Source organism: Eremothecium cymbalariae, chromosome 7 (assembly GCF_000235365.1).
Source record: "Eremothecium cymbalariae DBVPG#7215 chromosome 7, complete sequence".
Taxonomy (NCBI): Eukaryota; Fungi; Ascomycota; class Saccharomycetes; order Saccharomycetales; family Saccharomycetaceae; genus Eremothecium; species Eremothecium cymbalariae.
The window spans coordinates 88,183-110,818 of record NC_016455.1 but is presented as its reverse complement, the minus strand read 5'-3'; the positions used below and the strand labels follow the sequence as shown (position 1 = coordinate 110,818).

Here is a 22,636-nt window from a genome sequence, read left to right as displayed (position 1 = left end):
CACTCCTAACGTTAATATAGAAATAAGTTGGTCACCAAGGGGTTATTAGAATAGTTATCAGCTTAAGAAACAACATAGTGAGCGATATTGAGTTGTCATCTCTGGTTCTACGAGATGAAAGCTGTCCTAATTCAACTCAAGGTGAAAGATACAGAGCCTCTTAATTGGTCCAAGGCTTTGGCTTCATATTTAAAGAAAAGTTATGGGTCCTCTCAATGGAGTCAATTTTATGATGCAAAGAAAACTAAAGAACTAGATCAATTAAGGATTAATGCTAATTCAGATTTAGCGGCAGAAGCCCTTTTGGAGCAAAATTTGATGTATTATGCATATCTGGAACAGATGTACTTACGGCTTGGGAACCAATCGAATCAATTAGACCTATCTTTTACATGGTATGATGCAGAATATGGATCTGATACGTTGCACAAGTACAAGCAGCACACATTAGTGTTTGAAAAGTCTAGTATTTTGTATAATATTGGCGTTATTTTGACTCATATTGCTAGTGATAAACTCAGGTTGGACTATAAAGAGAGCTTACCTTATTTATCGAAGGCTGTCTCCTGCTTTAATTACATGAGTGAGACATTTTTGAACTCTCCGTCGATTGACTTGCGTGTAGAGACGACTAAGTTTTTGTCATCATTGTTACATGCAGAGGCTCAGGAGTTGTTTTTGCTGAAGCTTATCAATGGGCCAGATACTGTAAAACGTGCTTCGTTGATTAGTAAGTTAGCTTTTAGTTGTTGCAAGCTATATGAAGAATGTCGAGAATTTTACAGTGGTTCTGACGGCGAACTTGCTTCCTCTGTGCCATATGGTCAATCCAAATGGAAGAGTATAGTTTTTTCAAAGTACTATCTCTACGAGGCTATTGCGGCCTATAATTATGGTATATCTTTGGAACAGATAGGTAAGGTTGGTCATGCAGTTGCTTTTTTGAAGCTGGCCTCTACATCCATTGCAGAAGCATTACAGAATAACTCTCATTCAAAAGAGATCATTGCTGCAGAAAGTATCGGGAGAATGATAGATGAGAAATTGAAGTCCGTGTCCAAAGATAATGATTATATTTATCATGAACACATACCAAGTGATGTCACTTTGGAAGTCATTAAGCCCATGCACGCTATAAAATTAACGCCGTTTGATGCTATTATTGATGAATACTTAGAATCCGTTTCGGAATCCTGCAATGAAATATTTAAGGGCATAGTCCCTCTGGATGTATATGAGAAGGAAAGTATCTATTCTGAAGAAAAATCACAATTACTAAGAAAAGAGTTAGATGCAGTTGAAACAGCTGATTGGGAACTTGAATCGTTCGTGGAGTTTATGAATTTGCCAAAATTGCTTCAAGACTTGGAAACGAGGTTTACAGGCTTGTCAACTGTATCTGAAGATCCTCAAATCGCAATTATGAGAGAACATCTTAAAGCCTGGTCCGAAACTGTAACTAAGAGCCCGTTTTCTAATATTGAGAAGCTAACATCAGATATATTTGAAAAAAGGAAGAGCATTATGTCTTTGCTTAATACCGTCCCTACCCCAAACAAAGAAGATATTGTTAAAAATCAAGACTTCTTTAATCCAGGCATCTCAATCGGATGAAAATCTGTTTTCACTAGTAAAGCCATATGTGAGTGAAATCAAGTTGTTAAATAACTTTTCTCTTTTATGGAACAATTTTAATAGCTTCAACACGTCTCAGGATGAGTCAAATTTGCTAGACATCGATGATAGGAAGAACGAGGAAATTTTATCGAAATTGAAGTCCGTAAAAGAACAGTACGAGAATCTAAAGATCTTAAGGGATGAACGTACTACAACTGCTAGAGACTTGAAAGAAAAAATGAATGAGGACGATATAACTAAAATATTAATATTGAACCGGCAAAAATCAGATACTAGGACAAAAGCTATATTTCAAGAGGAGTTGGAGAAATTTAAACCGTTGAGCACTCGTATTGAGGCTACTATATTTAAGCAAGCGAATGTCATTAATGATATAAAGATTGCTCTGGATACAATCTTCAAACTAATGGGCACAGAAGGTAAAACTGCTGAAGACAAGGAAAATGATGAAAAACGGAAAGAGTTATATAATAGGCTACAACATGGTATCACTTCCTTTACAGTTTTCAGTAATGATTTTCCTAAAGGGCTTGCCTTCTATGACATGCTTTTACAAATGACGAAAGACTTGGTTAGTGCGAGTGCAAATAGTCCGCAAAGTAGTAGTAATACAGCATATGGGCTGGACGACATCCCACCATCTCTTGAAAGCAGAATGGGACAACTGAAACTAAAAAGCAGTGGAACATTTTCAGCGGACCAACAACCTACAGCGCTCCCTGCCCCTCCTATTCCACCTAGGGGGTATAAATCCTCCCAAAGAAAACAGGATTCGCAAAAGCCTTTTGGTTATCCACCTAATAATGAACGTAATAGGGAAAGCGGTTCACCCCAAGTACCTCAAAAACTTCCAACCGGAATTGCAGGCCTGGATTCTGTACGAAGCACCAATAGTAGCAACGAAGCATTTGAACAAAATCCAACGTCATTCTACAATTCACCATCGGTTTTTAATGAAGGCATGTACTCGAAATTCAGCCAATAGACTTAGCTTTTGATTCTACATCTATATATGCAAAAGGATAGGACCAATACACTAATTGTTATTATTATCTGTCAATTTCCTATTCTTAGCCTTTTGATTGTGTTTATTCTTTGCCTTTGTCAAACCCAAGATGTTGGTCGACCCCACATCAGATTGGGCAATTCGGATGAAACTGATCAATCCATCATCTATGATTGCCAAAATAAAACTTCTGTAGCCCTCTTTTAAACGTTGGATGTTGATGGCATTTGGCGAATACGTTATCCGCTTTTTCTTGCGGAGTTCATTAATGGAAGATTTCTTCTGTTGGGATGATAATTTATTCTGAGCCATGAAATCTCGCCTTAATATACCATTTGTATATGAATAATCATCCCATGTAGAAGTCTCATCAATATCAATCTCTTTTAAGAATTCAAACTTGTAGTCAAGTCTTTGGAATATGCTTTGAAACTCCTCACAGGTCGGGAAAGTTTGCGTACTGTCGTTTTTGTTATAAATTACAATTTGAAAATCTGGAAGACCTGGATTCTTCTTTTTAAAGTCTGATTGTGGTTTCCATACATTGAAAGATATCTTTCGCTCCTTTTTAACTTTTTCATTGGGTATTATTGTAGCCCGTTCTTGGTGTAACTCAGCAACTGTTTTTGGGGGGACATAGTATGGAACGAGCTTATTAAGAGATTCATAAATCTGTTGATAGGACGTATATCTATTGAACACAAAATGCAAAGGGTGGTAAAATGGAGCGTTGAATAAATTCAAACCAACACTGAAGAGAGATAGTATATTTTTTAGATTTAATGGCTTCAAAATGGAGTTTCTAATTAAAGGAGGATAAAAGCTGGTTGATTCTGTTGGGGCATTTTCAGTGGAATTTACGATAAACCCAAGTCTCTTTAAATGGGCATAAACAAAAAATTCATCAAGCTCATCTTGAGAATCAAAAAATCCATATATATCTTGAATACTAAGCAGCACTTCCTTTGCGAGATCTTCTTCGATAGTATTAACCATAATATAAGGCGCAATCGTACCTCTTTCTACCAAATAGAGAAATTCGTTTAACGTAAGCCAACATTGGCCCAATTTATCAAACCTCCCCATTGTATTCATGAAACTTCCCTTCGGTTTTGGAATCCGTGCAACTCTATGCTCTTTTTCCCAGTATGCTTTAACATGATGCTTGACCACAGATCCTCGAACAGAATTTGAAAGAGTATCGAACATGGTCTTTTTCGCTTCATACAACATGTGTTCCTGGATATTTGTACCATCAGGTTCATAATCTTTTTGGCCCCTTCTTGGCAAAATCGTTTGCTTTTTTTGGCCAACCTAGCCATTGGAGACCAATCTTGAATCAACTCATCCGAATCTGAGTCTGAATCAATATCATTGGGCTGCACAATCGGTTCCTCATTACTCATCAAATTAGACATTGCGGCGAAAGCGAGAAGCTTGAAAGATGCAATATATTATGTACTATATATAATATATAATATACTCATCCATCTATTAGATCAATCAATTTTGAACCATGGTACGTTTAAACTGCATTGTAGGTTTAATCGTCAAGGAAAAATAGGCGATGGCGATGTCAGTTAAAATGTGAACCATGAAAATTCCAAAAAAACAGTACTCCGATACCGGGAGTCGAACCCGGGTCTCCACGGTGAAAGCGTGGTGTGATAGCCGTTACACTATATCGGATACTTAATAACAGCGAAAACCTGAGTTTAATTTAACTATAATTGCATGTTTAGTGTCATGTGTTGTCGTAAAATCAAAAGAGAAGCTAGTAAACAGCGATAACCAAGCAAAGAAGCAGGGGATCAGATCCATCAGACGAAGATGAGGGGGCTGTCTAGTATTGTGATATCAGTCAAGAGTAGCAGGTTAATTATGTGCTAACCAGCACCCTGATCAACGTACGCCTTGTATCTCGGTTGTCTGTCCAAGATTAGCGACTATATAAGCAGGAATGGTCAACAAAGCACGTCCAGCACGTGACTAGAACCTCAAGGTATCACGTGACTTAAGCTAATCGTGCTCCGCAGTTTTCTTTTATTATACAATATTAATACGCACATTAATAACTAATTTTAAAGATACGTAAATCTATTAACTGTATGGGGTTTAGACCCTTTCTTCTTTCTTCACTAGTATTGATCTCTTGAATGTATTTTGTTTTTAAAATTTTGTAATATCAATTTAACATTCAAAATCTAAATGTTGTTGTGACTATCGTTTCACCCTGGATGAGCAATCTTTTAGAACAGCAAAACAGTTCAATATAATAAAGATTATTGAGTAATCATACTATATCTCTGTCCTTATGATATATTATACCACTAGAACACATAGTAGATCGTTGTAACCTACTGACTACTAGTGTATTTTCAATCCTTGTCTTATTATTATATCCCATTATAAAAAATCTTCAAACTTCTTTGGGCGGCTAAAAATTATCATAAAACTAACGACACACACTAATTACAAAGAAAACAAGAGGAAGACAAGCTACGACCAGAAGGGAAGTATTCAGTGGATTATGAGCAAGTATATTGTGGACTGTTGTTTAAACCATGAGATGCTATACTTGGTTTTACCAATGTTACAAGAAGTAGATTTAAACTGCCAGGAGGAGACTATTCGCGTCTTTAAAGAGATATTAACCAAAACGATTCAAGTAAAATTAGATAAGTTGAACAAGGCTCAACTTCTGAACAGGGCGTATAGTTCCAAGGATTTTTTAATGGAGGGGCAAGGTTCGGTAACGCTCGCTTCTAAACCAACCAAGGCACAGGAAAGTTTTATCAAGAGTTTGATTAAGGTGGTTTTGCATGACTTTTCAAAAAATAATAGTCAAATTGTTGACTATCAAGGCAATTTACTTACTTCTCTCTGTATAGAAAGGATATACATAGAGGAAACTACTTGGAATGAGGATTTGAGTACGGATCCCAATGAACTGTTAAGGGTTATTAATGATGTTTTAAGTTGGCCATCAAATCAGTACGAAAGCTGCAATCGCCGCAACAAGCCTGTCCAGATGGAGAAAGAATTTAGAATCCACTTCTACCAGATACCTCACAATACCGACGTTTTACTGAACTCGCAGATCAGTGAAGAGTTCGATAAAATTGATTTAAGGGATCCTTCCGACTATGCTGAGAAAACATACGTCTCAGTGGACCGAACACCTTCCTGGTTACCGTTTTCTGAAGAAACCCTTAACCAGATACAGATCCATCTAATGCCGTCTTTGGAGCTAGAAAACGTATGGGAGTCCCTCTATTTTGATGATGATATTAAAGAAAAACTTTTCAGTTATGCGACAATTGCATTGAACGTGTCACAATATACCTCTTCGGATCCTGTCAATACCATAGCTGACAGCAATCGGCTGCTATTAATCCATGGCCCTCCCGGAACCGGTAAGACAACAATATGCAAAGCGTTATGCCAAAAGCTGGCTATCAGGCAAAACAGTGGACTTTCTTTAGAAGGAAAATGCGTCCCGCCAGTAATTCTTATAGAACTTTCGTGCTCTAAAGTATTTTCCAGATGGTTTGGGGAATCTTCAAAAAATGTAGACACTTTATTCAAAGATTTGCAAGAACTACTAAAACAGAATACCACAAATAACCAATTTGTTTGTTTGCTTATAGATGAAGTGGAAACTATTGCATTTTCGAGGGCTAGTCTCATAAACAAGAATGAAACCACAGATGCTATTAGAGTGGTAAACACCCTGTTGACACAATTAGATAACTTGAAGAAATATAGAAATTTCATCACTTTAGCAACTTCAAATTTACTCGATTCCATGGACCCTGCGTTTATTGACCGTGCTGACGGCATATTTCACATACCAAAACCATCCACGCAGGGATGCAAATCCATCATAGAATCTTCAATTAAACAATTGATCGATGCTGGCATCATCAAAACTAGCAACAAGTTATCCATAGAGGAACCGTTAATTCAAGGAGTTCTGGAAAAAATCGTTACGCGTTGTTCAGTATGTGTTAAGCAATTACATGCAGTGCCCCGCTTTACCTGCTTTTTGTACGCCTAAGCTTAGAAAAAACCACCAGTGCATTTATTACTAACAAATGATTAACCATTATCACCAGCAACAGGAACTAAGTGGCAGAACCTTAAGAAAACTTCCCCTGAAGGCCATTTCCGAACATTTTACTCAATTACCTGTGGACCTGACCGCATTTCTAGTAGCATTAGCATCTAGCTCAACCCATTCAAACCATGAAATGACAAGTATTAGGAACTTATAGACACTATAAAGCGTTGAACAATATCTTTTCCGCCTGGTTATTACATTTAAGGTTGCTATAATTGACGTCTTTTACTAACACGTTCAGTTTTTTTTTTTGAAGACGCTACAATTTTGTCCAGAACAAGCCTGCTGTTATCACGATATATATCATGATATACATATATAAATATATGTATAGAACCATAAAACAGTAAGACATAACATCCGCTGAAAGATTCCGTGGTTTTTGAAGATCCTAAAATTAATAAACCAAAGAATGAAATTAAAATTTAAAGCCCTGGCACCGCTAGCCTGCCTTTTATGCATTGCACGTGCGGCCTCCGTTGCTTCGTCTTCCAGCGCGGACAACATACCACCATCAGATGATCTTCTGACTGATTTTACGATGGCTATTTCAATGATTGGAATATCAGAAGTAGGCGATAAAACGTTCTTAATCGCTGCTTTGATGGCTATGCGCCATCCAAGGTTCTTAGTTTTCTCAGCTGCTAGTGCCTCATTAGGTATTATGACAATTTTAGCGGGCATGGTTGGCCATACCTTTACGTCGCTGGTACCTCAGCGCTATATGCAATTTGCAGCTGGCATACTCTTCTTTGTATTTGGCTACAAGCTAACTTTGGAAGGGTTAGAGATACCCAAAGATGCCGGTGTCGAAGGTGAATTGGCGGAAGTTGAAGAGGAAATCGCCATTCAGGATTTTAATAGTGATATGCATTGTGTCGAAGCTGCTAACACTATCAAAGAGAAAAGAAGATTTGTTCAAAATAGAATTCTAAATGAAATATTAATAAAAATTACGGATTTTGTATCATCTTTATTCTCACCAACGTGGGTTCAAATATTTATAATGGTGTTTTTGGGTGAATTTGGTGATCGCTCTCAAATTTCAACCATTGCAATGGCTTCTGGAAGTAACTACTGGGCGGTTATATCTGGGGCCACTGTTGGCCATATATTATGTACAGCGCTTGCGGTACTTGGAGGTAAATTACTGGCCAAAAAGATTAGCATGAGAACCGTTACATTAGGAGGTGCCTTCTCATTTCTTGTATTTGGGATTCTGTATACATATGAAGCATTCCATAACCAGAATTGAAATTCCTTGATAAAAGATATTATAGTAATTATAGTTACTCACCGATCTCATATTGTTGTTTTGTCCTTTTCTTCATTGTTGAAGATTTATATTTATAGCCAATATATTGCACTATAAGCCAGTGTTAGCATTCTATCCCATATAAACGTACAGTTTTATTTAAATTAGTTGTCCTTCTGATTATCAATAAAAAACCGCTTTCGCAAAATCCTGTTTATGGCCTCATCTGTACGCTTCTCAAGCTCTTCAAGGGATGGTGCAAGTTTTAGTTTCAAGTCATGCGTTGATTTCTTGGTTGAAGTCTTAAGGACCGATTGCCCATAAGAATCTACCGGACGATTTGAGTCAGTCATTAATTCTTTAGCCCTCTTACGAAGATCCACTAGCATTTCTTGTTCTACCTTTGAAGCTAAAGTTTCCACAGTTTCACCAAGCTCATGGTAAGAACGTGGTTCAGATATTGGCATTTTGGTTTCCAAATCAAAGTTTCTACTTCTCACGACAGGCGTAGAACCATTGTCATTCCCAATTAGCTGTTCCCCATCATTCGTACCCTGCTGATTAGTTGTTAAATTCACAGCTAGATTCTTACTTTTAAGAAGTTCAAGTCGTTTCTTTCTCTCAGAAATTTGTGATTCCAAGGTTGCCATACTGGTAGACTATGCTTCCTATAACGTTATCATATGAAAGACTTGTCAGTTGTCTAGTATATGTATGTAATATATATATATGCTTGGGGCTTTGACAAGGTCTTGACGAACAAAATACTTCGAATTAAAGGATATCATATACACCCAAACATTTATATGGTCAACCTTATGATACTAAACTGGGCAAGATTCCAAACCGGTATATTATATGAAATGCAGAGTATTATAAATGTTACAATTATAGGAATATGGACACAATTCACTAACAACAGTGATAGCGTGCAATGCAAAAGTTCAATTACAACGATAACAATAATATTATAACAAATAAAAAGTAAAAAAATAAAAATAAACGTAGTGGGGGAGGAGTATGCAAAATCAACGTAAAGTTTTGATAAAATTGTCCAAATTGTACTCTTCTTCGTATTGTGAAGAATCCCATAACTCCTTCAATTCATCAACTGCTTCTCTTGCCTTTCCTGTCAATCCAGTTTCATTTGCCACATCACCAGTACCAGTACCAGCTTTTTCATCTTTGTTTTGAACAGGAGCGTTATCAGTATCGAACAAATCTAGCAATTGGTGGGTATCCATAGATGCTAAACCAGTGTTTTGTTGATTTACAACAGTTGAGGCAATGTTCATTTTAAATTTCTGTAAGCCCATGATTTTTTCTTCTAAAGATCCTTTCGTAATAATCCGGTAGACGTTAACTACTTTCCTTTGACCCAGTCTATGTGCACGGTCCATTGCTTGTAAGTCATTCATGGGGTTCCAATCATGTTCAATGAAGATAACGGTATCAGCTCCTGTTAAATTCAAACCGAGACCACCAACCTTGGTTGTTAATAGCAGACAATCAATTGAGGGGTCTTCATTAAATTTACGGACTACTTTCTGCCTGTCACGGGATTCAACACTGCCATCCAAACGCATGTAGGTAACGGTGGGCATATACTTTTTGAATAAGTCATTTTCTACCATGTCAAGCATTTCCTTTAATTGGCAGAATATTAAAGCACGGTGTTGAGATATAACGGATTCGGTGGAAGGAACTACATTGGCATTCCTCTCAGAATCTTGAATACCAATTCCACATTCTAACAACAAATTCCTTAATGCACCCAGTTTAGGAGCATGACTTATATCATGCAAGCTCATTCCAGTTTGTTTTAAATAGTCTTGAACCTGGTTGTATTGCGGATGATCTGTATTCAAGACCAATGATGGATGATTACATAACTTCCTCATGTATTGTAGTGCTTGGAATATGTGTTGTTTGTTTTCCAACTCCATAGTATTTTCAATATCATTTTCGACAATGTTCTTTTGTTTTTTTGCAAAATCCTTATACAATTGTCTTTGTAAATCACTTAGTTCACAGTAGTAATCTTGAATAATCTTTGGAGGTAAATCGGATAAGACATCCTCCTTTAATCTTCTTAGCATGAACGGCAAAACTTGTTTATGTAGTGCTTCTAATGCCAAAGCTCCGGCTTCTTGCTCTTTAGACGAAGTCTTGCTATTTCTAGAAGCTGCTATTGGTTTTGCAAACCTTTCTTGAAAGACCTTTTCAGAGCCCAAAAACCCTGGCATTAAAAAGTCAAACAAGGACCAAAGTTCGACAACGTTGTTTTGAATTGGGGTACCAGTTAGAATTAATCTATGGTTTGCACTGATTAACTTCACAGCCTTGGCCAATTTTGATTGCGCGTTCTTAATTATATGTCCCTCATCCAAAACACAGTAATTATAATCATATTTGGTAATAATACCAATATCATTTCTGGCGACATCATATGAAGTCACAACAACATCTGCACCACCTAAATTATTACGTAGTGGATGTCTTGCAGAAGGCCCACCAGCATAAACTAAAACGGTCAAAAATGGAGCGTACTGTTGGAATTCTTGTTCCCAATGCCCCGTTAAAGAGGGTGGACAGACTATTAGTGATGGGAGTGGGCGTGTTTCAACAGAATTAGTTAATTTGTAATCCTCTCGTCTTAAATATTGGTCACTTGCTATTATGCAAATAGTTTGTAATGTTTTACCTAAGCCCATGTCATCACATAGGATACCATGTAAGTGATAATTATTCAAAAATGCTAACCAGTTGATACCATCTTGCTGATATTTTCTCAAAGTAGCTTTGATAACCACAGGTAACTTAAATTGTTTGGCCTTTGAAGGATCGACCATCTGTTGGATGAAATCACGTTCTTTTTCACGACCTTCCAACAACTCCTGAGGCAATCCCTCGGGGTCAGCGATACCAGCTTCCAATGGTATTAATTTAATGATAGAGGCAAATGTAGTAGTTGCAAGGCTCCTCACATCTTGGTTTGAATCACTCATTCGACCTAATAAAGGTACAACCAAGAATACAATATATGGGAGTATGTTGCTACCCATAGATTGACACAAATGATATATTAATTCGGTGGCACTTTGGCGATCAACCAGGGAACCAGCGTTATTCATCAATGGTAACACTTCCTTGATGATGAAAGGAATAACTTGGACTGGGTTAACACTGGCCAAATCAGCTAAAGTCCTTGCAACGGAGTAACGTATGACGGAGTATTGGGAGGTCAAAAATTTTAGGATATTTGGAAGGCGTTTAAAAACACATTTATTTTGGATTTCTGGATCCAAAAAGATAAATAATGCTCTTAAAATTCCTAATGCATCGACAGATTCTTGAATTTTAGGATAATCTGAGTCTTCATTAACTTGACTAACAGTTTTTAAATCATCTAAAGGATCAAAGATAGAATGTTGCAACTGTGGGACTTTTTCTAATGCCGTAGAACCGAGTTTAATCAAGAGTTGGCTTAGCGTATAGATAGCACCTCTTCGCTTTACTTGAGCTTCTTCAGTCATCTTGCGTATAGCGACATCATCTTGAACTGATAATATGGTTGTCTCCTTAATCAATGTTAAGATAGAATCTGTATAATGAGCATTCGGAGCAAACTCTGGTACTTCTGTTGTATCGACACATAAAAATCCACATAAGTTTTTAACAACTTTGTTGGCAACGTTCGTCTTTCCATTTTTGACAAGTTCTGTAATCAGAAATATCACGGAATCACCTGATCTTCTTTGAAGGACCTCACATTGTTCTTCCTTAATACTATCCATTAATGAACGAATAAAGGGATTTAGCTTCTTTGGTAATCCATCGAATAACAATGTTGCAGAAGCATAGCTTGCTAAAACATTTGAACTTCTAGATTTGCTAGCATCTTTGGCAGCTTCAATTGCCTTTTGTACACGATAACGAGCATCCTCCAAAGGTTTTTTGGTCAATACCTTGGAAGAATTAGACAAAGACTGGTACAATTTTTCATAGTATTCATCATGCACCTTTTCTGCCGTCTCGATATAGAATGCCTGAGGCCCGGCTTCTGGTTCACCTTTTACAATAATTGCAAGCTGTGGAAGAGTCTGAGGAGACAACATACCAACTTCAATAAAAGTTGTCATTAAATTTTGACATTGAGTCCTCAGGGCCTTCAAACTTGGCACCAATTCCCTGAAAACAGGCAGCTGAGAGGGATCTGACAAGTACTCCACAAATATTGAACTAAAGTATTTCGAAACAAAGTCTGGAGGCTTAGATGATTCAGGATGTAATTCCATCCAATGAGAACAGTATTCTGCAACAATGATCGCTACCAACATCCTTGGGGTCGCATATGGAAGATCCAAACAACTCAAGAGGGCTGTTTCGAAGAAAGATTTAACTGTAGATTCTTGAAAGGCAGCTAAAGTGTAACCCAATGCCTTTGCACCAAGAACTCTAGTCTTATAAATAACATCTGACCCTAACAAAGTCACATCACCTGCAATCATTGGTGCATCGATAACTTGCTCAATATGGGTCGGAGCAGGAATATCAGACTTGTTATTCATAGCAGCTGCACTGGATCTCTTCCTAGTAGAGGTAACTTGATAATGTTGAGATGGCTTTAAAATATACTGCGTTTCCATATTATAATTTTTGCCTTGCTCACCAATCGGCGTTATCAATAAATGAAGTATGGGGGCTAGATGTTTGCTAAAGATCTGATCCAAAGTCTTTTCTGAATTCTTCGATTTATATTCAGAAAGCATCTTACAATAAACGTTAAACGACAACTCCAAGATATCATCATATTGCTCGAGTAAAATATTTTGGTATACAAGCCTAAAGATCTTTGCATGAATCCAGTGTTTCGTTGCTTCATCATGAATCGACAAAAAGGCTTGCAGTAGGTTCAACACCGACCGTCTAACATTGGTGATGGAGTTGCGCAAAAAGGGATACAACTTCGGGACCAAGGACCTGAACGACCATTCTAAGGGATGAGCAGAAGCCTTGCGGTGTAAAACATCCAACACCTCCTGATGCTGGCAAAGTTTAGCCAACAAATCCATAACGGACGCAACACTCGACGACAAATCATCCTCCAAATGCGATAACGAATTCCATATAGCAGAAACAACCAAATCAACAGTCGAAGACTCCAGCTTAATGAATTCAGAAGTAATCGGCGTCAAAATCGCCGCAGCCACACTCTGCACATCGTCATCCCGTTCATTCAACCCATACAACACTATATTCACAACATTATCAAGCAGGTTGTTCGCAAACAGAAAATCCGTCTTTATCGAAACAAAGTACCTGATCCCTAACAACCCACCGTGCGTGGCTTCCCATATCTTACTAGGAGACCCGATATGCTCCGTGTCCTGCAAGACAAGCTGCTCCAACGCGCTAAAAATCTTGACACACAGATCATCATCCAGATGTATCAACAATGCAGACAATGCCTGCGCAGCAGACTCCCGAACCGGCGCCACCACTGTATCATTAACAAAATCCCCAAACCTATCAAGCGCAAAAACAGTCAACAGCCTAGTGGCCAAATCTTCCAACGCTTCAAAATTCCGAATATCGTTCTCCTTCCGGCTCTTCCCTCGTATCCTCCCAACTCCCTTGGCATGCTTCTTGACAAGCTCCCTAATCCCCAGCGTCACACCGTGTCTGATCTCCCACGACTCGCTCATCAAATTCTCTAACAACAACTCAAAAATCCCTTGAAACTCCCATACCAAACCATTCACACATTGCTGCTTCTCCAAAAGAGGCGTTATCACTGATTCTATCATAACCTTATTACTGTCTGTTTGTTCGGTGATTTCTAACTTGGGATTGTTCAGCTGAACCGCCGCCGCAGGCGCCGCAGGAGACCCCGAAGCACTTCCGTACATGCTGCGCCCGCCATTACCCCTACACCTGCCATTGTCATTGTCATTGTTGTGGTCATCGCTATTGTGTTCATCATCGTCGTCACTAGTACTACTAGTATTATCATGATTATCATGATTATTATTATTATTATTAATATTATTAATATTATTATTATTATTATTATTAATATCGTTATCATTATGCAGCTGCCGTTGCATCCAATTGTTATTACTACCCACACCATAACTGCCCCCGTGTTCTTGCGTCATTAAAGTCCTCGCCACTGAGCTCTGCGATAGATCTAGGGGCTTCCGTGAACTTGTTTTCGCCTGTATCTTCCGCTTCCGCTTCTCCATCGCAAGCATCCTCGCACTCTTCTTGGACTCACCCGGCGATAACGGAGGCTCCGACCCGTCCCGCTTGATCTCATTCCACATCTCCCTCTCCTCCTCCTGCTGCTGCTGCTCCTGCTGCCGCCGATAGTCAACAACTACCTGCTGTTTTTTGCTCTCCGGATTCTCCGACTGATATTCATCACAATTTGCCGCCAACAAAGTCTTACCCGATTTGAAGATCTCCCTTAATTGCCAATGTGCAAGCCTATATAGATTACTATTGTCCTGCATACGTTTCCAGTCATTGTTGCTATCGAGCGCCTCCAATTTCATTGTCATCTCGTTCTCCAACTTAATCTTCGCAGAAGCTACCCCGTCCCGATCCCCGTCGTTCTGATTCGGATCCCAGATTTTTGCCTGCGAAACGATGCCCCCTACTGCTCTAGCCGCTGTCACTCGTGTTTCCCATTTTCGGCTCATCAAATAGGGGTACACCCGAGACAACAAAGACAATATCTCTTCGGGATGTTGTTTCGCTAAGTCTCCTAATTGGTCAGCGGCTACATTTCTCACCACCTGGGTAGACCCTGTTTCCAGCAAGATCACTTGCCTATCCAAGCGCGAGACTTGTGATGTCATTTGCTATGTTTTTTATCCGGAGTCTTATTGGTTTTTTCCCTTCTGTATGTCTTGCTAAGCTGCGTAATGCCGGTTTGCTTTTTCGTGTATTATGCGCGATTGTGTTTGTTTTTGGTTTCAAACTATGCGCTATGTATATATTGAGTTTCTCTCTCTGTGTTCTCCTTATTGCTGCTGCTCGTGCTTTTTAGAACCTTTCGTTTCCCCTTATTATATTTAAAAAAAACACGCAACCTTAATAGTTCTCTCTCCACGTCGTAATGATGGTCTTCAATGTTTTTAAAGAGTTTTGTTAACCGCTGGAGGCCCGAAGAAACCCACACACACTTTCAGTTTTTGCTTATTCAAGCTCCGCTTCTTCCCACCTGCGCGTCGAACAATCGGCTTCTTCATCTCTCCCCTTTTCTCTCTTTTTATATGAAACCAAAGAGATTGGTACTTGCCCCCGATTTACCTGATCTCTTTTCTTTCTGGGCGTGTGTCCCAAGACGGCGCAATGGCGCCGTCTTGTAGTGTTATTGCCTCCCCTTTGGCTGGAGGTGGGAGGGCGGGCAACGGCGACGGGGGAGGGAGGACGCGGGACGCGGGTTGCTAGGTTTTTACGCCCAGTCACCGCTCCTGTTGTTGACGTTTTTGCGGCGCCATGCGTGGAATATGACTGTTTGCTCTGAACATCTGTACATTTGCGCGTTGGTCGGCCCAGCGCGGTAGCCAGCGGCAGAAGCTGCGCTGCCTGCGCAGCTGCGGCGGCGGGGGCGGCCGTGGCCGCCCCCGCCGCGGGATTTCTCCCTCCCGCCAGGCCGGTCCGACGGGACGGCACGCACACACAGGCCAGGCATACGATATATTTAAATTTTCCAATCTGTTTTCCAAAAACTATTTCACGTATCTTTATTTGGCAAACTTCTTTTCACACAGTTACTAGAACTACAACCAAACCACCAAGCCAAGGAAACTTAGATCGCAATGCCAAGTACGTATATACACGTTGCCTAGGTGTGGCAGATCGTATACTATAGAGGCGCATCGCGGGCCCCAACTGGGCCCGCGATGCGCCGGGGGTGTTCTGCGTACTCTCTGGTGCTGCAGCACCCCTTCGAGGTTCGGGTCCTTGATGCGATGAGGATATTATTCGCTTCTCTGAGCTCTCTCATTCACATGGGGAGGCTCAATTTTTGTTTTGCGCTGGACACCCGACACTCCAGCGTGAGCAAAGCGACTGCTGCCGATGTTGGTAGCGGCCGCCGCCAGGCCACCTGCCGGCAGGGCCGTCTGGGGAGGCCTTCGGGCCCCCCAGAGAAGCAGCATCTCATCACAGTCATCACAGGACCCGTAGAACTTCGTAGTTGTCGATTTGTCACGCCGCTTTTCCCCTGCTTTTAAGCACACGTGACTAACCATTATATACAGGAGCTCCAAGAACTTACTCAAAGACTTACTCTACTCCAAAGAGACCTTACGAATCTGCTCGTTTGGATGCCGAATTGAAGTTGGCTGGTGAGTATGGTTTGAAGAACAAGAGAGAAATCTACAGAATCTCTTTCCAGTTGTCCAAGATCAGAAGAGCCGCTAGAGACTTGTTGACTAGAGACGAGAAGGACCCAAAGAGATTGTTCGAGGGTAACGCCTTGATCAGAAGATTGGTGAGAATCGGTGTCTTGTCTGAAGACAAGAAGAAGCTGGATTATGTCTTGGCTTTGAAGGTTGAGGACTTTTTGGAAAGAAGATTGCAAACCCAAGTCTACAAGTTGGGTTTGGCCAAGTCTGTCCACCACGCCAGAGTTTTGATCACCCAAAGACACATTACTGTTGGTAAGCAAATTGTCAACATCCCATCTTTCATGGTCAGATTGGACTCCGAAAAGCACATTGACTTTGCTGTCACTTCTCCATTCGGCGGTGGCAGACCAGGCAGAGTTGCCAGAAAGAGAGCTGCTGCTGCTTCTGGAGATGCTGAGGACGAAGAATAAACGGTGTACCGCAGCGACCGATAGAATGAGCCTTTTATTATAGCGATTTTATATTGGTTTTTAAAGTTCATCCATTTTTAATTTTTTTGATGTCTCCGAATAGAACCCTAGAGTGAGAAATAGGAACGATTCTTATGTTCTTGTTATCCATCTCTGCCCTATTTACGATGACTACATAAACTTGTACATTATGTATTATTTGACAACACATATCTTTAACCCCCATAGAAAACATAGACCATCACTCAACAAAATGTACGGCGATGGTCCATCCTACAGCGCCTTTATGTTGCCGTTGCCCTGGGAGTTATCAGCTTATACATCTATATATATGCGTAGCATACATACGGTTAAGCTACCACCAACGCTGGAAATATCCAGATCTGTGTGACTGCTCACACCCATACATCTATAATTTCTCTAACTGATACTACTGGCTTGTGTATTGAATGTCGCGACTCGGAAAACACCAACGCGCGGTGTGCTGGTTGTAACCTCCTGTCTAGCACCAGGTGAGTTACTGGGGCGGGCCCCCCTCGCGTCCCTCTCAGGACTCTCCCGGCAGCGCCTAGTCGAGGCTTGGTCCCATCCCACAGCTCTGCTCGGCAGAGGCCGCTAGTTGCATGCTCACCGCGCACCGCCAGGTCGCCAACCATCCCAACCCACCTTCGCAGAGCTGTGTTCCCCAGCTTCACCGCCCGCCTTTGCTGGGATACACGAGCTACGCCGCAAGAGGTTTATGAAAAGTTTTAGAGCAGCGTAGCTACAACTGCTCTGTGGTCACTGTAACTCAGCAAAGACGACAAGCAATAAGGTCATTAAACAAAGATGGGTAAATCGTATGTGAGTTGTTGGATTTTTAGCAGCTATATGGATAGTTCTTGTGAGAATGAGGTTGTCTACGTTAGTTGAGGTTTTCTTTCTAGATGGATATTGAGAGGTGTTTTTGATGAGGAAGGATAACTTACATGGGCACAAATCTTGAGTATTCAATATATTCAATATTTGTAAATTTTGTGAAGATTTACCGTCGATACAACAACACAACACAGATAAATGATAATGGATTTCGTGGTACGTTGCAATCAGGTAACATATGAGATGGACGGACAGACAACCTTTCAGGCAGGAACATACATATTGGTGAAAAAGTAGCGTGGTTTACTAACAAAAAATTTACAGTCACGGTTATAGATCTCGTACTCGTTACATGTTCCAAAGGGACTTTAGAAAGTCCGGAACTATCCCATTGTCCACCTACTTGAAGGTGTACAAGGTTGGTGACATCGTTGACATCAAGGCTAACGGTGCCATCCACAAGGGTATGCCACACAAGTTCTACCAAGGTAAGACCGGTGTTATCTATAACGTTACCAAGTCCTCCGTTGGTGTGATCGTTAACAAGATGGTTGGTAACAGATACATTGAAAAGAGATTGAACTTGAGAGTTGAGCACATTAAGCACTCCAAATGTAGACAAGAGTTCTTGGAAAGAGTCAAGACCAATGCTGCTAAGAAGGCTGAAGCTAAGGCTAACGGTGTTGCTGTTCAATTAAAAAGACAACCAGCTAAACCAAGAGAATCTCGTGTCGTCTCCACCGAAGGTAACATTCCACAGACCTTGTCTCCAGTTCCATACGAAACCTTCATTTAAGCTACTCAACTTTGAGTCTTTAAAAGTTTTTTGTTAATGGAATTCCGTATAATGTGAAAATATTACATATAGTGTCTAACATATACTAATTGTGCACGTACCCCATAAAGCTTCCACTTTTTAATTTATTTAGAAACACTTCAATACACCGTTGGTTGCCGTCCTTTCAAAGGAGCAGGCGTCCATATTATATACAAGCTGCCAATTCGGTATCTGATAATACTGTTAAACTGTAGGCAATCCTAAACGGTCTCCTGTGAAAATTTTAAAACTTTCCATCTCATCGCCTCATAAACATGCGATAACTTCTAATAAAATGAAGGTTTATAGCCATAGGAGACATTCATCCAACCCCAATATAGGCTGTTTCATATCTAGTGTGTGGATTATTACTGAAATATAAGGTGCTCTTATCTTTTGTTACTTTGCTATTTGCTAGTTTGTTTTAAACACACCCAGCGCAGAATATATACGTGACCGTAGCTGTATTGCGATATTCTGGAAACCAAGTAATAAGCTTTGCTAGTACAAAGAAAGCCTTTATTTATTAACATTTTCGTTCTTCAAAATGGGCAGGAAAAGTTTTGAGAAGCTAGAAAAGGAGGCTATTGAATCAATGCCATACCTGGCAAGTGATGAAAAGTCATCAAACCTAAAAGATGCATCACCAATATTATTACAAGATAAGATCAAAAATTATAGCCAAACACCACCTTGGGTCCATTTCGTTGCAGGAGGTATCGGTGGCGTTATGGGTGCTGTTGTAACATGCCCATTTGATGTTGTTAAGACCCGTTTACAGAGTAGTATGTTTCAAACGGCATATAGGAGTAATGCTGCTCCAATAACGACTCCAATAAATATAGTCTCCAGAGGATTGATTCATTTTAAAGAAACTTTCGGAATAATCCATAATTTATATAGTCAAGAGGGATTTAGGAGTCTGTTTAAGGGATTAGGGCCAAATCTTATTGGTGTTATCCCTGCGAGAAGCATAAATTTCTTTACTTATGGCACCACAAAAGATATATGTTCCAGGCTGTTTAATAACGGCGAAGAATCTCCTTCAATTCATTTTCTAGCTGGTGCTACTGCTGGATGGGCTACATCTACAGCTACTAATCCTATCTGGTTAGTCAAAACCAGGTTACAACTTGATAAAGCTGAAAAGAGTACTGCAAGGAAATATAAAAATTCATGGGATTGTATAAAGAATGTCGTGAGGAATGAAGGTATTCTGGGATTGTATAAAGGCTTAAGCGCATCATATCTTGGATCCGTGGAAAGTATATTGCAATGGGTACTTTACGAGCAGATGAAACGTATTGTAAAGCAAAGATCCATAGAAGAATTTGGTGACATTAGCGAAGAGAACAAGAGTACTTACTTGAAAATAAAGGAATGGTGCCAAAGATCTGGTGGTGCTGGTGCTGCTAAACTTTTTGCAAGTATTATTACCTACCCACATGAGGTTATCAGGACGAGATTGAGACAGGCTCCAGTTGAAAATGGGAAACTCAAATATACGGGCCTACTACAATCATTTAGAATTATCTTCAAAGAAGAAGGGTTCAGATCCATGTACGGTGGATTAACCCCTCATTTGTTAAGAACAGTTCCAAATAGTATCATCATGTTTGGAACCTGGGAACTTGTAATAAAGTTACTATCTTAATACCATAATTTGGTAGTGACGATATAGTTTCTCATAGGACCCATGTAAGTAAAATTTCTTGTTAATAGTCAAACATCCATATCAGTAAGTAGCCTCAATATATTTGAATGTATTATGTGGATATATATATCCCTATCTATGATGGAAAACACATGTAATTATTGAGATTATCACTCACTCACTTACTCACTTACGGAGGAAGATTCATTAGTACTACCTTGGTAGATATACTTCAGCACGCTATCGATCGAAAACGGCGACACATTTTTAGTCTTAAATGTTGTAGACCTATAAAGCGGGATCTTGGAATCTCCTGCACCATTTGAAAGATCCTCTGCGGTGTATAGGCCTTGGAATGAATAATTGCTATGCTCGTGATTTATGAAATCCAATGCCCAATTTGTGATAGCTTTATCCTTCTGTATAAACTTCTCTAAGTCCTCTTGATTCTCATTATTTATATCTATTCCACTATGATCAATGGCATCCTTTATCCAAGCTTCAACTTCAGGTATTTGTTTCTTCCTCATCAAGGTAGTTAATAGTCCTTCATGTGCAGTGGTCGGAAAATGAGGAAGCGGGTATGGAACGGTGGAATCCAGTAATTCTTCAAAATGCTGTAGTGTTGAATTGAGAGAAGAAAGTTGGGTTAATGTGACAGTAAGTTGCGACTGCAAGGAATACCATTGGGGCAAGTCTGCTTTAGACAAGTCATCTCTAATCTTAGACAAGGAATGAGTAAGTTGGGCTAGTTTCATTCTGACGGCATCAAATGCTTGAACCGGTACATTAGAAAAATCATATTTTGGTACACTACCCAAGGGATCAGTTAAAGCTGCTGGTTGTGACATTACTGTGCTTTTATTATCTGATCTTTATTCTGCAGTAGTTCATAAATGTTTTTCATTATACAAACATTGTGTACCTACCTCCGATAAGAAATCTGGAGCAAGAGTTGAAAGCATTAAAGCATTCCAAAACGTAACCTGCCATTAAACGTGTAGTCGTAAAAATGTCAATCGATATAAATATATAAGGCGTTATACATATATAAATATACATATAAATGGTGATGTGTTCCCTACATATTTCATTGAGTTGGTTATTTGATTGTTTTTTAAAAAAGGCAAGTAATTTCTGAATATCTAATCATAAAGGGCCCACTAAGAATACAGATGTCACATGAAGTTGCAATAAATCACCGCAGCTTCTCTTATTTGATAATAACGCAAAGGTCAAAACTTTGGCTTTTAGACCACCAAGTTCATCATTTCAAATTGGCCAATAATTTTTCAACATCAGCAACGGATTGTTGCAAAACCCTCTCCTGGAACTTTGGATTGACCAATTCAGTTTTAACCTTAGCAATGACAGATTCAGTCAGTTGCTGCTGTTGCATTTGACGAACAGAAGCCTCGTATCTCACCCATGAATCCAAAACTGATTTAGCCTCCGCAGCCAATTCAACTTGTTGCTTTAACTCAAAGGCTTTTGCTTCCAATTCAAGGGTTTCTTTAGAAACATCAAACAAGACTTTGGTAGTAGTAGTAACATTTTTTAATTCCGACACAGAGTCAATCCTAGACTTAACAGCATCAACGTGTTTTGTTCTAGAGGAATTTAGGATATTAGAAACATGCTTGATTCTGTTATCAGCGAAATCTTTGTACAAAGGAGCTAGCAACTTGGCAATCAAGACACACACACCAGCGAATGTACCCACTAAGATTGTTTCAGCATCTATAACATACAACTCGTTAGATATGGCATACAAAGCCGCAGCCGCAGAGGTAGCCAGGATACCAGTCTTGGATAAAGCAGAATTACCAGGCAAAGCATTAAGGATTGCAGATGCCTTCACTTTTGGATCTTCTGGGGCAGGTGTTGAAAGAAGACGAGCACCAATTCTAATCAGAATATGTTAGTAATATGAACTATTTTGACGCTTCATTAACGCTTGGAGTAAATTTATTAGAGCCTGATCTGACCACCCAATACACCTAGAGACAAAAACAAAAGATTAATGCCATTGTTAACTTGTTTAGAACAGAACCATCGCACTAGAACATGGAAATGGGTAAATAACATTTCCTTCATAATTCGTAACAAATGTAAAAGGGATCTTTAAAAATAGCCTCCAACCAATTCAATCAAGATCGAAAATAAAAGTCCAAAACATACGGAGCATGACGCATTCCGAGGGCTAACATGGGTTTGGCAGACGCCCTAACAGTCAAAGCACGGAAAGACATCTCTGTGATTATCCTTGGATTCCTAGAGGGAGTTATCGTTTGCTATAGAGAATGACTTCTGTTCGCTTACTACCTTTATCTAGGGTATATATCTTTCGAAAATTTTATCGCAACGAGAAACAACAGCTAAGCTGAATGTGGTGTGTGGGTTATGAATCCAAGAAACTGATTGGTTATAGGTCATGTGACCATTTGAT

The 22,636-nt window shown here is 39.6% G+C and overlaps 9 protein-coding genes, 1 non-coding gene and 2 further genes across 10 annotated transcripts; 6 read left to right on the top strand and 6 right to left on the bottom strand.

Annotated features, from left to right (window-relative positions):
* Positions 1-114: 114 nt before the first annotated feature.
* Ecym_7054 lies at positions 115-2,623 on the top strand (the record flags this gene model as incomplete).
* A 51-nt stretch (positions 2,624-2,674) lies between these two features.
* Positions 2,675-4,062, bottom strand: Ecym_7053 (the record flags this gene model as incomplete).
* A 199-nt stretch (positions 4,063-4,261) lies between these two features.
* Ecym_7052 lies at positions 4,262-4,333 on the bottom strand. Its single transcript has one exon. It is a non-coding gene; the product is annotated as a tRNA-Glu (tRNA).
* An 841-nt stretch (positions 4,334-5,174) lies between these two features.
* On the top strand, positions 5,175-6,921 carry PCH2 (Pch2p; the record flags this gene model as incomplete). Its single annotated transcript, XM_003647676.1, has 2 exons — positions 5,175-6,647; positions 6,763-6,921. The coding sequence occupies 2 exons, from the start codon at positions 5,175-5,177 to the stop codon at positions 6,919-6,921; spliced, it is 1,632 nt and encodes a 543-aa protein (XP_003647724.1).
* Positions 6,922-7,179: 258 nt separating this feature from the next.
* GDT1 (putative ribosome biosynthesis protein GDT1) lies at positions 7,180-8,022 on the top strand (the record flags this gene model as incomplete). The annotated part of the gene is made up of 1 exon (XM_003647675.1): positions 7,180-8,022. The coding sequence occupies one exon, from the start codon at positions 7,180-7,182 to the stop codon at positions 8,020-8,022; it is 843 nt and encodes a 280-aa protein (XP_003647723.1).
* A 164-nt stretch (positions 8,023-8,186) lies between these two features.
* On the bottom strand, positions 8,187-8,672 carry NTC20 (Ntc20p; the record flags this gene model as incomplete). The annotated part of the gene is made up of 1 exon (XM_003647674.1): positions 8,187-8,672. The coding sequence occupies one exon, from the start codon at positions 8,670-8,672 to the stop codon at positions 8,187-8,189; it is 486 nt and encodes a 161-aa protein (XP_003647722.1).
* A 378-nt stretch (positions 8,673-9,050) lies between these two features.
* Positions 9,051-14,888, bottom strand: MOT1 (DNA-binding ATPase; the record flags this gene model as incomplete). Its single annotated transcript, XM_003647673.1, has 1 exon — positions 9,051-14,888. One exon carries the CDS (start codon positions 14,886-14,888, stop codon positions 9,051-9,053), a length of 5,838 nt encoding a protein of 1,945 aa, XP_003647721.1.
* A 966-nt stretch (positions 14,889-15,854) lies between these two features.
* On the top strand, positions 15,855-16,858 carry Ecym_7047 (40S ribosomal protein uS4; the record flags this gene model as incomplete). The annotated part of the gene is made up of 2 exons (XM_003647672.1): positions 15,855-15,861; positions 16,299-16,858. 2 exons carry the CDS (start codon positions 15,855-15,857, stop codon positions 16,856-16,858), a joined length of 567 nt encoding a protein of 188 aa, XP_003647720.1.
* An 828-nt stretch (positions 16,859-17,686) lies between these two features.
* Positions 17,687-18,512, top strand: RPL21A (60S ribosomal protein eL21; the record flags this gene model as incomplete). The annotated part of the gene is made up of 2 exons (XM_003647671.1): positions 17,687-17,697; positions 18,041-18,512. The coding sequence occupies 2 exons, from the start codon at positions 17,687-17,689 to the stop codon at positions 18,510-18,512; spliced, it is 483 nt and encodes a 160-aa protein (XP_003647719.1).
* A 568-nt stretch (positions 18,513-19,080) lies between these two features.
* On the top strand, positions 19,081-20,187 carry RIM2 (Rim2p; the record flags this gene model as incomplete). The annotated part of the gene is made up of 1 exon (XM_003647670.1): positions 19,081-20,187. The coding sequence occupies one exon, from the start codon at positions 19,081-19,083 to the stop codon at positions 20,185-20,187; it is 1,107 nt and encodes a 368-aa protein (XP_003647718.1).
* A 182-nt stretch (positions 20,188-20,369) lies between these two features.
* Positions 20,370-21,038, bottom strand: MED8 (RNA polymerase II mediator complex subunit MED8; the record flags this gene model as incomplete). Its single annotated transcript, XM_003647669.1, has 1 exon — positions 20,370-21,038. One exon carries the CDS (start codon positions 21,036-21,038, stop codon positions 20,370-20,372), a length of 669 nt encoding a protein of 222 aa, XP_003647717.1.
* A 416-nt stretch (positions 21,039-21,454) lies between these two features.
* Positions 21,455-22,275, bottom strand: ATP4 (F1F0 ATP synthase subunit 4; the record flags this gene model as incomplete). Its single annotated transcript, XM_003647668.1, has 2 exons — positions 21,455-22,094; positions 22,196-22,275. 2 exons carry the CDS (start codon positions 22,273-22,275, stop codon positions 21,455-21,457), a joined length of 720 nt encoding a protein of 239 aa, XP_003647716.1.
* Between the last annotated feature and the right edge of the window lie 361 nt (positions 22,276-22,636).